Below are 16195 nucleotides of genomic sequence, written 5' to 3'. Positions count from 1 at the left end.
CTTTCTGGCAACTCAATTAATTTCTACATAAATTTTATGCCACTTTCTAGAGACCACATAAATTGATAAGGAATCACTTGGGGATGATACAAAAGGGGGAGCCCAGAGGTCTGCTTCAATGTGTGTATATAGTCCTTGTTAAAGGGAAAAAATGTGTTAAAAATAAGCTGCAATAAGAACTTCAATAATCCAAGCTTACCTTCGAGGGAGCCTGCCCTTCCCTTACACTTCTGGTATATGCTAAAGGTGACATCTAGATTAAAAAACTGGAACGCACTGCCATGGCCTGGCTCTCAAACACACAAACCAAGTGCCTGTACATCAGTAATGTCTGGACCCAAGCATTAAATGACCACGGTTGTATGAAATTCCCAGCAAATATGACCTCATTACTGAACTTTCCCAAAGCTGGGACTGCTGTAAGATATTATTTAGGAGAAACTTTTGTGGGGTGAAAAGAACTAGGACTGTTCAGCCTTCTCAGTCCCTGTGCAGACAGAGCAGACGCCAGCTTGCTGTGTGCTGTACTTGTGTCCTGGGTGCCCACCTCTGCCCAGGGCCAGGTGCCACCAGTGTGAACAAACACAGCAGCCACTGACCCTGTGTGAGGCAGACACACACACAGCAGAAAGGAGCAGGAAGGCTCCAGGGTTCTCAGCACTGGATCCTGCTCCTGGCAAAACCAGAGAGCTCTCACATCTCCTCCACAGGAGTCCAATCGGTCCATGAGAAGCAAGAGGTTCCTGGGAGGTCTTCCAGGCCCATTTCCTGCAGGTCAGCAGATGTGTTATGTTCTGTGGGACTTCTCCTCTTGGTGATTTGCTTTTGATTTTGTGTAACTCCTGCTCCAGGGTAGGTTTCATAACCTCTGGGCTGAAGGAAAGCAAAACTGAAGGCGCTGCAGTTTCACTCACCAGCGTAGCACCTTGGGCATCAGTCCTGTTCAGGTCTTGGCCAGTTGCAAGTATGTCATGAATGTCACAGATCATGACCTGCTCCGGAGCAGCTCGCATCTCATTGATCCTTTCCTGGGTAATCCCTGTTAAAATTCCAGGTAGAAAAAGGACAGTTGGAAAAGTAGAGTAAAATTCTCCACTGGTTGAGTAAAATAAGACTTATGATCCTGGTTGATACGACCCCACATCCTTCACCCTCATGATCTTTAAGAATCAGAATAACCAGACAGAGTCAGGTCCCAAGAAATTATGCCAGAAGCAGCTCTCTGCTTTTCTCCAGAGGCAAATCAAGAGCTGAGAAACAGGGTAATTTTTAGTACCACATTGACCCATTTCTGGATTTTACATAAACTCAGTCTCCTTACCTTGATAGGCCATGCAAGTCTCAATGACATCCAGGGTTGGCTCATCTTCACAGAGGTCATATGGCATGTTGCCATCTGCATTGACTGCCAACAGGTCTGCTCCACTGCAAGGGGAAAACTGAGTTACATCAGCAAGGACCTCAGACATCCTGGAGCAGACAGTGCCAAACACTGGGAAAAATGCTTAGGAAAAAGTAACTGGGATTTGATAGTTGCCCAAATGCCACCAAGGTATGTATGAGATAAGAAAGATTTGAAGCAAAGTTGTGGAGCTATGAATGGAGAAGATTAATTCCAGAACTGGATGAAAGGCAACACCTCCTTCCTGAGTCACTAATGCCCTGTGTTCCACATCTGCTCCATTTTTATAACCCTCATCCAAAAATTTCCTAACCCAAGTGGGAACATCCTTCAAGGAATGTTTGACTCATCCTCTTCTCTCATTCATTATAAAGAAAAGCCAAATTTTCAATGGTTATCTCCCAGATGTCAGCACCATAGGGAGAAGTCTCTCTCCTGAGGAAGAAGCAGCAGGCAAGGCAGCAGGTTAACATTCCCAAAGCACCAGCACTCTGGGAAAGAGAGGAGAGGGCTCCACACACAGGCACAGCTATCTGCTCCAGGCAGGATTCACCACAGGTGCTCATGGAACAGCTCAAAACACACCTGGTTTCCTCCTCCTTGCTGCAAGTCTAGGAAGACTTGATCTTTAGGGACTTGGTCAAGCACCCTGTGTCACCACTGGGGATCAAATATTGTAGGAAGTTTAATGATCACTAATTAAGACCCAGTGAGACAGGTCACAAAGTTCACCCAGGTGTCTGAGTTACACAAACACACTACTGCCCCTCCTACACTAGTGTCTGCTTGGCTGGGGCTGCAAGATCTGAAGTGCAGTTTAGGAGCTTGAGGGTGGATCCTGCTGACTGCTCCTGTTTCTGCCCCCCCAGCAACCACAGTCCCACAGGCACACCTGAACACAGGCAAAAAGGGGGAATTTTTGGCCCAGTCTCCAAGAACTTCATGAAACTGAGCCTAGTCATCCAGGGTGTTATTGTCTCCTCAGCCTTTCTGCTCTTCCTCCTTCACTCCCTTCTCCCCCAAGCAGGCAGGACCCCCATGAGCAGCCTGAAATGGGGGGATCATCACCACTGCTGCCCTAAGCAGTCTCAGTTTCCATCCACAAACACTGTGGGTAGAATGAGATCCACAGACACTGTGGGTAGAATGAGACCCACAGAAAGGACAGAATCAAAAGCCACCTACTGCTGGATGAGGATCTTCACCAGGTTGATGTGACCACACGTGGCTGCTGCGTGCAGTGGAGTCCACAGCTCGTTGTCCTTGGCGTTGACGTTGGCCCCGTGGCTGAGGAGGAGCTTGACTATGTCCTCATAGTTGTCTATGCAGCACTGGGGGGGAAAAAATGCAGATTAGGGTTTTTTAAACTTTGGGTGTGGGAATCCAGGGCTTCCCTCTGGCTGCCCTGGAAGGTCTGGGACCCTGGCAGGGGTCAGGAACCCCCCTGGACAGAGCCCCCAGAGACACTGTCTGTGATCTCTGTCCATGGAAAAGAGTTTGCAATCTTACAGGATGAATTACCAGCTCTGAGTGTTTGATAGAAGTAATAATTAAGTGTGGCATGAGTGCAAAAGTAAAATTTTAGGATTCTAGATAAGGGGTCCAAAGGGGACAAGATGGAGGAAATTGGGTGTGTCTTGTCCTTTTTCTCCTTCTTCATGCCCTCCATGTCTCACTGTGGTGTTGGCATTTTTCTGTTGGTTAGGGTGGGGACACACTGTCCAACGTAGGTGACAGATATTGGCACGTTATTGTAAATGCAGCCCAGGGAGTTTCTGGTATTTAATGTTTGTCACATCCCACTGAGGGCAGAGCCCCACACGCTGCCCTGCAGGACAGAGCTGGGCAGGGCAGCAGAACATGTGAGAGATCAACAGAATAAACAACCTGGAAACCAGCACAGACCAATTATGGCTTCTGCTTTGGCAGGGGGACTGACAGAGACTTTCTACAATCTGGGAATGATCAATACCTCAGATTCCGACATTTGGGAAGATGAGGGTTCATACCTGCTCAGCTGTAAAATAATAAATGGCATCTGGACATGGAGACCTATTTTATCCTGCACTGCTTGGCAAGGAGTCTTTAACTCCAGCAGAGTTAAACACCAAATTGAGCCCCAGCAGGTCAAAAAGGCAGAACACCTACACTGGACAGACCAAAAGGTCACTGGTGCTTTCCAGGGCTTTCTGGTATGGGGGCAGAAGCAGCAGGGAATAACAGCAAACACCTCACAGCTTCTATTCCACTGGGTCTTCCATATTCAAGAGCAAGCACAGCAGAAATTCAGTGTAACCAGTGTAACCACATACCAAGGGGGATGAGCTGACAAGCTGACATTCCTCTTTCTTAGGGAAAATCCCACACACTGGCATGTGATGAGCAAAAGTCTTCTCAGGAGCTCACGCTACCTACCACAGTTATCTGGAGAGGCACAAATTGGATTCCCAGAATTATGAAGCACTTTGCAGGGCATTGTTCACTAGAAAAAAAGCAGCTTCCTTCCTGCATTTAGAGTATAGCCCAACAGGCCAGAAGGGCCTCAGCCTCCTTCCTTTGGTGAAGGTGCAATTTGCTCTTTGATCCACCTCTTGTTCAGCTCTAGACATGAATGTGCAGGTGATAAAGACATTAAAATAAGATTTATTCTTGTGCAAAAAGCCTGTTTGTGATCTGTGCATTGCTGCAGACCCACACAGCTCAGCACACAGTACCGGCTGTTAATGGGGCTGAATTCCAACACACAACAAGCATTTCAGCAACTGAGTGACAAGGACCTTTCAGGTACTTCTATTTTGTTCACTATTTGTACATGGAAGTGGGGTTAAAGTCATGCCTGTCACACAGCCAAGTTATCACAGAAGTGGAAGGAAGTCATATTCACTGGAAGGAATGCTAATGTGCCCACTGAGGGGCTTCTCTGTGCTCAGGGATTCATTTCATTCCAGTGGATACAAAGCTGCAATCAGAACCCCCAAATGCACCTTTACAACCTCTCAGTGGGCAAGGTGGGATTCTCCAGGCTTTAGAGCCTGGCTGGGGAAGCAAGGAGGCTGTCAGTGTCTCTCTGAGTGCAGGACAACATCTCTTAGGAGAGGTGATGGTGGTGGGACCTTTTGCTCTTCCAGGAGCCAGTTTGCATTTTTAAACAAACATTCACCCAGCTTTGAAGAGAGCAGGCAACTGGCAAAAGAATCCAAAATCCCAAGTCAATGGGAGCATTCAGAGCAGGGAGCTATGGCCAGAAAGCCCTGAGTGCTGGTGTGACAACCATGCCACTGTTGTTTGAGGCAGCGGAGGCGGCAGCTGCCAGGCACGGCCAGTCCCACGTGCCTGAGAAAGAATAGAAAAACCCTTATGGAAACAGCACAGGGGCTCCAAGGAAGGCCACAGACCTACACACCACTATAGCAAGTCTGTATTTCACTGGTGATCAGCTACTGCCATCTCATACAGACTTTGGGATCCCTGAGCCTACAGTGAGCAGCAGCAGATTCTTCAACTATCCTGTGCATCATTTATTTAAATCACTTTCAAAACTCATGGATCGCTAAGGTCTCTAAATTTGAGTTAATCTGCCATAAGAATTTAGAGCCCAGTCCTCCAAAAACTAAAAGGTGGGCAAAATGCTGTTCACATGTAAAATCCAGCCCTGAGTCCTGAGCTCTTATTATCACTGAATAAAATCTGGGATACAGCAAGAAAAGGATTTGATCTCAGTTTGCTCCCCAAGAAACCAGATCAGCAGCACAACATGGTGACGTTTCACTGCTTTAACAGAGGAAAAAAAAAAGAAATCTAAGAGGTCTCCCTGTTACAGCTGGACAAGCTGGCTGAGTGGGCAGCAGGAAGACCCAGGGAGGTGTGAGCTCACCTGATGCAGCGCAGTTAATCCATCCTCATTGCACAGGTCAGGGCTGATGTTGCTCTTCAGCAGGTAACACACTGCAAGGCAAGGACAGAGGAGGGTCAGAGCAGCCACCCTGCCACATCTCGTGCTCTCAGCCAGCCCTGGACAGTTCAAGGCAAGGCAGTTTACACCATCAGTGCAGGCAGAGCTGCGGGAGCCACAGGCCCAGCACTGGCTCATCACCACAGCCAGAGCAGAGCCTGCCTGGTTTATCCAGCAGAGAGCACCAGCACACAATTTTACCCCAGCTCCCTTCCAAAGGACACTTAGCACAGTTACAATTTTTCATTCAGATTTGTTGGAACAGTCTCCATTTTTGCCGTGTGCTTCACAAAGCCTGAGAGTGTAACCTCGGTGTCGTGTGGCCCAGGAGAGCCCAAAGGGGATTTTGGGGTCCTGGGTTACAACCATGGAAGAAATTCCTCCCACCATGAGAGGGACAAGGCCTTGCCTCAAGAAGTAATCTATCCATTTAGGGCCTGCCACACTGAATACACCAGGACTGCTTTGGACATTTCACTTCAGCTGCTGGGTGTTTGGAGAAAGCTTCCCAGAGGCTTTAGTTTTCAATCACTGCTTTGGGGAGAAAGGGTAACATTTATTCCATTAAAATGCAAATTTCTGAAACACATGAAAAGTCATTAGCCCCTAGGTGAAAGGCTTGCACAGGGCAACAGCAACAAGGTTGGCAGAGAGCATAAATTAATAGCAACACCAGAAACTTCAAATTCAACACTGCTGACAGATCTTGATGATCCATGCCCATTTTCTGTTGTTTCCTTGCTCATTCCCTGTTTTTTCTCCAGAGATTTCACTACCTAATGCTTTTCCACCTCAAATGTCACTGACAGCACAAGCCAGAGGTTCATAATCATCTCCCCAGGGCCAGAGCAGCAACAGATATTCACGTCACATCTTATTTGATGGCAGGCATGCAAGCACTGAGTGAAACCAGAGCTGCACAACCAGGAACACTGACAGAGCCAAAAGGGCAATAACTTTCCTCAGAGCTGGCAATCATAAACACTGCAAGGCTGCCCAGTCCAGTCCAGAGCATCCTGCAGCCTCTATCCCTGTGCTACTGTCAGAGGGAGCTCTTTCCCAAGCACATCCACATGGAAAACCATCTGCAGGGCTGTCCCTGGGGACAGAACACTTCTGGCACACAAAACAGAACATGGAAAACACACCCACCATGACATCAGTGATGATTTATGAGGCTTTGTTTCAAAGATCTGGAAAATGTACTTGCAAGAAAGGCAAATCGAAAGCAAAGTGAAATTTTAATTGGAAGCCACTGCTCTGACGTTACCACAAAGGAAGGCAGAACCAGACAAGTGAAATAAAACACATCACACAGTTGTTTCACCCAACTCAAAATGAATGCTTGGATTTACTTTTGCGGGAAACAATTTCAAGGCAATGACACCCGCTTGATGAAGCTGCTGGAAAAAAGCAGAATACAGTGAAGACAAAACTCATCCAGCACCACAGAGAATCCAAAGCCTCTGGGTTTTTCCCCAGCTCAAAGGCCAGTGCAGGAAGCCCACGCCTACACTGGACTCACAGCCCCAACACTTGCATGCTTAACAGTAATAAGAGCACTGAACCTCAGCCAGTATATCCAATTTAATGACTCTGCTTCTACTGTTTCTGGCCAGCCCTGAGCTCCTGCTCTCCTAATCCAAGCTGAGTGATAGACGAGTCATTCACCAGTGGGTCTGCTTGTCTCTTATTTACTTTGGATGCTCTGCCATCAGGGTTTTAATTCAATCTCAGTCAGTTAAGTGCCATTGTGTACTAATGACACACAGCTCCATAATCATGTTTTGCCTGATTATGGAGATTTGGACAAGTAGATGCTGGCAAATTAACCTTGTAAGTGCTGTCTCTCCATGGGAAGAAGCGGCAGCATAAATCCCAGCTTGTTTTGTGTCAAAGGCACTGTGATCACAGCTTGACAGAGCTTGCAGGAGACCCTGAAGGGTTAAGATTCAGAGAAGTTTTAATCTTACCCTAAAGAAGCTTTGAATTCTTCACTAACCCTGCAGCAGCCCTGTGTTCCCAGTGCACTTCCCCTTGGCTCCCTTCTGCCCTCAGGACAGGCTCATCTTATTTCCCAGTACCTCCTAACACACTGAAGACTGACAGCCACAAGACACCAGAAAAGGGCTCAGAAAAGTCAGACAATGCAGTTAGGTGTGCATGTGGTACCATTGAGTCCAGGCAAACACGGCACAAAGAAGAGATCAGACTACCTTCTGTCCAGTCCTAAGCTGAAAATTGCACGGAAGGGCTCGGCAGAGGAGCACAGGTCAGGCAGCAACAAGCTCTCATTGCTGCCCAGCAGCCCCAGTTCACAGCAGAACACAGCCCCATCCCTGCCCAGCAGCCCCAGTTCACAGCAGAACACAGCCCCATCCCTGCCCAGCAGCCCCAGTTCACAGCAGAACACAGCCCCATCCCTGCCCAGCAGCCCCAGTTCACAGCAGAACACAGCCCCATCCCTGCCCAGCAGCCCCAGTTCACAGCAGAACACAGCCCCATCCCTGCCCAGCAGCCCAAGCTCACAGAACACAGCCCCACCCCTGCCCAGCAGCCCAAGCTCACAGAACACAGCCCCACCCCTGCCCAGCAGCCCAAGCTCACAGAACACAGCCCCACCCCTGCCCAGCAGCCCAAGCTCACAGAACACAGCCCCATCCCTGCCCAGCAGCAGGGCATGGGGTGGCAAAGAGCAGCTTCAGCACCCCCCCTCCCTGTGAGCTGCAGAGGCACATGGAGGGAGGACATGGACACCTTCTCCATGCACACAACCCAGGAACAGCCCTTCCCAAACAGCCAGGAAGAGAAAGTCCTCCTTTCTGATAAACTTCAGAAGAAATTGTGTGTTTGTGAGTTATCCAATGCCGTAAGAATAGGAAAGGGGGCTCATCTGTGATGCTGTGCAGTGCTGGAAGCTGGACCCTCACCTGTGGCAGCTCCTTCACCTGTGGCAGCACCCTCACCTGTGGCAGCACCAACCTGCTCTGCTGCTTCACACACAACATAATTTACAGGGACCTGAGCGTGCAAAATGCAGAAGCCTTCTGAAGAACTCTTCAAGCCCTGCTGGTGTCACACACCTTCTTGCAGAGCCCCACACTCTCTCCCAGCTCCAGGCATGACTGCTGCTGCACAGGTGGGAAGCAAACCCCTCAGCTCCCAAGGACACAGATTAATCACCCAGCATGGCCCATCACCTTCTGCTGGCCCAAGCCTCCACTCGTGGAAGGACCAGCACAGACATGAGCCCTCTGCAAGCCCCTGAGCCCCACAGAAGGGGCTCTTTGGGGTCACACCAGCGTGTTCAGCAGCATCAGGCTCCATGCTAACACCACGATTAACTTCTTAGAGAGCTCAGTGCCAAAAATGCTGAGCTCTGTCAAAGCTGCACGGGGGTGGAGGCAGGTGGGGAGCAGGGCTGGGTGCGTGGAGATTCTTCATTACGTGTCGAGCACAAGTTGTGGGAAGCAGTTCCAAAGGCATAGCAAATGAAGGAATGAAAATGATCACAATAAGAGCTGGGTGAACAAATTGTTGTGAATAATTCATTGCAAATTATATTAACTGAGCGATCACTCAAATGTATTTTCCATTATTCTCCTTGCTCTGCCTATAATTGAAACTCTTACACACCAAGATGGTGTACATTAATCTTCAATTTATATGTTATCATTCACATCTGTGCTGTGTTAAATGGAAAAAGCTCCCACAACAGCTGTAAAAATACAGCCTTGGTTTTAAGCCTCCCTCCATCAGATGTCCCAGGGCAGCCTTAGAAAGATTCTCCTCCTCAAACATAGCAAACCACTTCTCAGAAACTCCTTTTCTTTCCCAGTCTCACTTACTCTCCCCAAAAACTAAAAAGCAGGGGAAAGGTAAAAACAACACTGCAAAGGTCCTAAGGAAAATTCAACACGGGGCAATCGACTCAGCCTGAAGAGATGTTGCAGTGCTATCATTTTTTATTGGTGTTACTTCCCACTGAGTTTACACTAGAAGCAGCTTTTTCAGAAAAGTTCCTAAACCAGATGATGAAAAAAAAAGCCTCTGTTAGTGCAGTTTCCCCTAAGTCAATAAGCTACACCATAAAATCCTGGATACTGTTACACTCCCATCTATACCAAGCACTTGCATACCTAAAGCATTAATAACTCATAAGAGAAAAAGCCAGCTGGAAGTGATATGGATACCATGGAGGGATTAAAAAAAAAAATCCAACAGATACCTTCCTGATAGGAGGTCCTGATTCCTCCCAAAAATATATAATGGCAAACTGCCTCTCCTGGCAAGCAGGCTTACCTATGTGCTCTGAGTTTACATACACACACAGGCTATTACTTTGTAAAAATCCAGGTTTGTCTCAATCTTTTTTACTCAACAATTTCTCTTTGCAATCATCCAAACTCTTCAAGTTCACCTTTTGGTGAACCAGGCACTTTCAGGCCACCGTTAAAATTGGAGTCTCTATGACAGTACAATAATTTCTGTATGTTCACACATGATTTCACACATAAAATGAAGTTTCACTTGGGTTAATAAACCATTTTTACGCATTGCTCCAAGTCCCTTTCACCCATGTGCAGCTTTAGTCAGAGGCCCAGTGTAGCAGAAGCAGCTCCTTCCAGCATTATTTGTAGTGACATACACACAGGGGAGTTGGCAAATGTCTGCAAAGACTGATCCCAGCCTGCCAGGCATGGCACTGTGGAGGAGCTCAGCTACTTCAAAGCTGCATGTTTACTGCTGTGGTTGTGCAGGGATATTTATTACACAGGAGAAACAATGCCAGGAAAACAGCACTGAAGCTGTGAGTGCTCTGCCAGCTCCCTAGCCCAGCACACAATGATACTCACATTTTACAGCATATCTAAACTCTGAGCAATAACAGGATGAACTCACTCAGCCTTATCCTCCACTCCCTGCAATCTACAACTGATAGCCCATGCTGGTCCATTGACAAACTCCACAAAAAGCTTTCCCTAAAGCTTTCTGAAAGACAGAAAAACCCCACAGAAAGAAAAATGCCATACTCAGCTTCAAACACAGAGCACACCTAAAGATAAATACAGCCCAGTTTGCCTGCTGAGCCAGCCACCAAGACATCCCATCCTGATTGATCACTGAGCTTTCCCAGCGAGGTTCAAAGCCTGTTAAACACTTCCCACCCCGTTTATAGCCAGGCACACACACTGCTTCTAATATACCCACAAAATCTGGCAAGTCTGGAGAGAGGCCAGCAGACCCCATCTGCTTGGTGCCACACTCACAGGGCAGCCACACTGAGCCCAGGTGCTGCTTTCTCTCAAGGAAAATCTATTTCTGACTCTGATGCTTCTTAGTTAAGAGGGCACAGCCCTCCTCAGCCCCAAGGAGCCTGTTTTTCACAGCAGGCTCCTCCTGCATGGTTTGGGGCCTGGCTTATACAAGTTTTCTTCTGACAGCAAGTCAGCAAGTTGTACATTTATTTAATGCACAGAGTCCAATTCTTTCTCTCCCTGTTTGTGCATATTTTAATCCATTTTTGTTTTATGCTTTGACCCATCACTGCAGCATCACAGCAACAAGAGCAATGCTACAAAGGGACAACCTCCTACAGCTGCTTCTCGGGTGGATGAGCCACAGCCTGCCCCCCACACCCTTCTGCATCCCACATTTTTCTTGTTCTGCATGAAGAACTTCAAGCTCTGGTAATCCACTTAGTGCTAGTGATGACAAAGCATCTTTCTTTCATGGCTGCCATCCACCTGGGATTACTGGAATAAGGAAATGTGCAAGTTACCCATCTGCAGCCACAGTGCTTGAAGGGCGTAGCAGAAACAAAGCCAAATTTATTTCAATTGTGAAAAGATAAATTAGAGGATGCTGCCATCTGACACACCTTTCTAAGGGTGTAGTGTCATGTTCAAAAGCATCCTGATCCTCTTCTCATGTCAGACCAACAGTGAAATTGGTCCAGACTGAAAATGTTAAATACATAAAGCAAAATTAAAGTCAAAGGTTACTTCCCTGGTTTCCCATTTGTCATCTGGTATTGGAATAAATCATTTTGGGATGTTTTTTTAAAGAGATGATGGGATTTGAAAGGGATGAGTGTTTTATATAACCTTTGGGCTCAGCTGCCTTCAGCAGGATTGCTGTGGGCAGGGAGCCAGGAAAGCAGATTCCCCAATATCACCGTGACAGAAACACCTGGGCTGCAGCAGAGCCTCCTCTCTCTTTACGAGGCACTTCAAAGTAGTTATTTGAATGGTACTGATTTAAAGAGTACTAAAAAAAATATATTAACTCAGACTTTGGGAGGCATGGACCAAGCAATCCAAGGCCAAGTTTCCCAAGGATGACTCAGGAGCTTGGCACCAGCAGAGCAGTGCTGGCTTTTAGGGTGTGAGAGCTCACAAAGGGAATGGTCCTGCTGTGGTGGAAGCCACACAGGTCAGTGGCCTGACACAAAGAGACGGATGATGGACAGCCACATTCTCCAGCACCAACTCCAGGGGCACCTGCACCCCCCATCTCCTGAGTTCACACCTGAAATGTTTGGTTTGGTAGGCCCAAGCAGGTGAGCAACACAGCTCATTTTAATTTGAGTTTAAGGCAGAGAGAGACAAAGGGCACCTACAGAGCCAGAAAGTCAGCCAGGACCTCCTGTTCTCCTACTCCTCTGGCTACTTCCAGCTTTCTTCCTACAAAAAAGCACTTCTTGGAAGTCATGACAAGCAAATCCATTCAGACAACACAAAATCAACACAAATGTGCCTTTTATCTGAGAAGCACAGAGGATCTCACTTGTGTATGAGTTCAGAAACAACTTTTGATGTGTTGGATGAAAATCCATCTACTGAGACATGGAGCACTCGGCACCTGTCTGTACTAATCTTATTATAAATTAAGTCTTTCAGAGTACTAAAAAGGAAATGCACCATAAAAATTAATTTGCTTTAATAGAAATGACAGCCTGAGAAGTGTTTAGATAAAAGGGAGCAGTGGTGTCAAGAGGGAAACTTCTGCAGCTGTCTGTGAAGAGCTTCCCCAGCTACATGAACACAATAACCTAACAGGTGATCAGAGGAGCAGGATTGCAAAAGCCCCTCCAACCTCCACACAGAGCCAGACTGCCAGGATTTGCAAGAAGATACTCTGATGTGCTCTGTGTAGCAGGAAATAGCTCCTATTGCCACTTGAAAGTGCTCTTAGGTTCCAGAGCCAACAGCCTCTACCCCAGCTCGTGTTTCAGGCATCCTATGGTCTCAGCTAAGCAGCTGTATGGTGACCTGAACCACAGGAACATTTTTAAGAGTTTCAATTATAAAACAGGAAACTTTCTACTTAGAGTAGCCGAAAAGAGGTTGTGGTGGAGGGTGGGGAAATACAGATCTCCTTTTCAAGCTGCCCTGAGCTCATGCTGAACAATTCCCTGCAGTGACAGCCTGCTGACCACATCCCAGGAGCTCAAGGCAGGCTGGGCTCTCCAGAGACTCTTGTTCTGTGTTTCTCTAACCACATTCTGCTCTTCAGAGGGCTCTGCTCTGTTCTCTCCATCTGCTCTGGCTGTTTCAGTACCTGCTCCACTCTGACCTCAATCCATGGCTGCTTATTGGGGTTTTTCCTTCCCCACCTCCAAAGTTGTCTCTTTTGGTTTAGGATTTCAGTGGGGATGGAGATCTGTGAGAGCTACAGAGCCACATCACACTTCAGGTGTCATGGAGATCTGTCAGAGCTACAGAGCCACACCACACCTCAGGTGTGCTCCCATGGCTGGCTGCACTCCTGCAGGGGCCTGAGTGTGCCAGGACACGTGCCCAGCTTTGTGTGACAGTGCCACAGCAGGAGCTGCTGCCAGCCCAGATGTGTCACACTCCATTACCCACCTGGGAGACCACAAGGGACATGCCAGCAGTTAAAGAGTAACCTGCTGCAACCTCTGCTCCTTGGCGCCGTTTCTAACTGGAAATGCCGTGCTGCCACGCAGTGAGGGAAGGGAAATGTCTATGAAAGCAGAAAATCACCCCTCACACCCCCTTTTCTAATATCAGATAAAGGCAGAATGTGGTTTCATTTTAAAAAACAAATATTACAGAAAAAACTTTCATGCAAGTTAAGCAGCAACCTGAACTTTACCAGAGAAGCACTGGCAAACCTTAGCAACCTCTTTGCTTTTGCAACCTGCAATTATTCAGCAGGAAATTTTACACATTTCAGAGATATGAATTTCAACAGCACCTTTCATCCAAAGATCTTCCAAAGTGCAGCTGCCCTTAGTGGACTGAGCTCCAGGCTATCTCCTGGGATTTTACAATCAGTTTTTGCCTCGTTTCACAGCTGTGATGTCTCAGCCTAAGTTAGACCAAGGCTCTGGAGGTTCAGGGACCTTTCTTTGCCAAGGTGACAATGACAGTCCATGGCACTGTCCTGTGATGCTGCCCTTGAGCCCAGGTCTGCCCTTTAAGCACAAGAAAACTCTACTCTCCCCCATCCTTTCTGTTGTTCAGCCAAGGGCAATTGGATAAAGCAGCTGAAGCCTCAGTGCTAACAGCAATTTTTTATCCCTACTCTCACATGCCCAAGAAGTTTGAAATTTTTAAGGGCTCATCAAATCTCATTATTCCCCCAGACTTTCCAAGCACTGCTCTTTGAACTTTCGTTTCAGCACCTGTCACACAGACAAATCAAACAGCCCACAATTTATTGTTTGTATGAACTAAGCAGTGCATTCAAATTTGCTCTCCAGGTCAAACACCTCCAATCCCAAAGCAATCCCCGAAGTCCAGTGTCCCTTGGTTACCAACAAACTCTTGTCAGAGAAGTCAACTTTATCTGTGAACATCATCACCAGAGGTATTCAGCACTGCATGGAAACCAGCTCATACATGTGAGAGTGGAATCCAAAGTTAGCACCTGTGCTTGGCAGAAATGCAGGTTTTTCACAGCCACAGTGGTGCTTGCAATAAATGAGAGTGAGACTGCAAAAAAGCCTTCAAATTTGCTCAAAACAAGCAGGCACACAGCCATACAACCTGGCTTGGTCTATAACCTGACTGCGAGTGCTGTGCACACAGATCATTGTTTTAATGATTATCTCATCTGTTCCATCACACAAAGCTGAAAACTCTCTCAAACGACTTCTGCCACAAGCTCCACATGATTTCTGCTTGCCACCACTTCAAGAAGGAGAAGATGAGTGTTCCCAGGCAAGGTGATGCAGTACAGCTCTGTGACTGCTGGGAGCCCCACGGGAAGCAGCTCCAGAGCTTGACAGGTCATTTAGACCTTAGAAAGGCACAAAAAAAGCCCAACTGGCTGTCTTCACCCATCCCTGCCCTGTGCACAGACACCAAAGTGCAGCCTCATGTGAACTCAGGACAGCTTTTGCTGCCAGCTCTCCTCTGCTGAGCTTCTGGCACTTTGATGCAGAGAAGAAAGGAACTGAGCATGGGGCTGGCAGCACTTTCCTTTTTCACCTCACTTTCAAAAGCCATCTCCATCAGCTTCACTCTTTTATCTGCACAATACAGCCTGAACTCAGCAAACCCCTTCAGACCAGTGATGGGCAGAGAGAGAAAAGCTCTTCATTTCCTGGCAGGGCAACAAGGATGCTCCCTCGAGGAAGGAGAGGTTTGGGGTCCAAACCTAGAGCAGCTCGGACTGGAGCTCTGAGCTCAGGACTCTGCCAGCCTTTGGGACAGTCTGAGAGCCTTTACTTAACCTAAAGAGAAAAAGAACTGAAAGTCTCCTCCAGAAAGTGTTTTGCCTTAGTGCTTCAGGCCAGGCCACTGATGTGAGATGAGCACTTCTGTCTCTATGCATACACTGATTTATTTATTTTTAATTCATTGCTTTGTGTTTACACGCTGAGCTTATTATTATTATTATTATTATTATTATTATTATTATTATTATTATGTGTTATCTGAATATATTATTGTAATACATATTAACAAAATACATAGTTCAAACCACCAAATTAAAAAATACGTCACTCCTGCAACTCTTACACAGGTTTAAAGCACCCCACTTACCAGAGCAGTATCTCTGAACATTGAAGCCACAGCTCCTTGATGCTGGGAACAAGGAGTTGCAGGCAACAGCAGGGAGCAGAGAGAGCACAATATATCCCACTAAGAATCACAGAATTGCTAAGGTTGGAAAAGACTTTGAAGATCATCAAGTCCAAGCATCTGTTGACTTCTCTCCCTTCATCCCTGTGAGAGGACTCTTATCCTGGGATGAAAGACAAGTCTCCACGTCAGAATTGCAAGTGAAATGCCTCCCCCAGCCTCTGCAGCAAGAGGCAGCTCAGAGGAGTTCTAGTTTTCCTTCCTGCACCAGTGGAGAACAGTTTCAGTTTGCCAAAGTATATCACATTTCCCAATAAAATGGCAGTTTGTAAAATAATTAACAGCCATTAAAATTCCCCATTAAGTTTTGCCACTAGCAACAGCAGGACCATTCTCCTCCCAGCAGCAGTGAAAACTCTACTTATTTCTGTAGTAAACCCCATGTTGTTAATGAGCCATTTTATCCCATCCTGTCTGTTTCTGAAAGCTCCTTCACCAGCAGATCCCTCTTATCAGGGAGTTTTTCATTACATATTTAACACTACAAGAGCCTGAGTGCCATGGACCACCTTTGAGCTGTCACAGACAGGAATGGTGACATCCATCTTCTGGGCTTGAATGGCAGACTGCCCTGTGCTCACTGCTCCCCTTACACCAAGGAGTAAAGGGGGAGTAGAGGAGCCCCCTTACTCCCTCCTGCCATGCTGCTTGAGGAGAAGAGACTACATGACCAAATTAACAAAAATAACCCAAATTTTGAACATTAAGGCAAGAGAAAATCCA

General features: G+C 47.1%; 1 protein-coding gene across 2 annotated transcripts in view; it reads right to left on the bottom strand.

Moving 5' to 3' along the window:
- The window catches only part of PPP1R16B (protein phosphatase 1 regulatory subunit 16B), a 55646-nt gene that overhangs the window by 4787 nt on the left and 34664 nt on the right, over positions 1 to 16195 (bottom strand). For both annotated transcript variants that reach the window (XM_021527843.3, XM_085557985.1), the window contains 4 exons: positions 5277 to 5347; positions 2588 to 2733; positions 1322 to 1425; positions 915 to 1039 (listed from right to left, as the gene is read on the bottom strand). In XM_021527843.3, coding sequence (XP_021383518.1) covers positions 915 to 1039; positions 1322 to 1425; positions 2588 to 2733; positions 5277 to 5347 — 446 coding nt within the window. The remainder of the gene's footprint in view (positions 1 to 914; positions 1040 to 1321; positions 1426 to 2587; positions 2734 to 5276; positions 5348 to 16195) is intronic.

This window comes from Lonchura striata, chromosome 20 (genome assembly GCF_050655825.1).
Source record: "Lonchura striata isolate lonStrDom1 chromosome 20, ASM5065582v1, whole genome shotgun sequence".
Classification (NCBI taxonomy): domain Eukaryota; kingdom Metazoa; phylum Chordata; class Aves; order Passeriformes; family Estrildidae; genus Lonchura; species Lonchura striata.
This window is presented reverse-complemented; position numbering and strand designations above follow the sequence as displayed.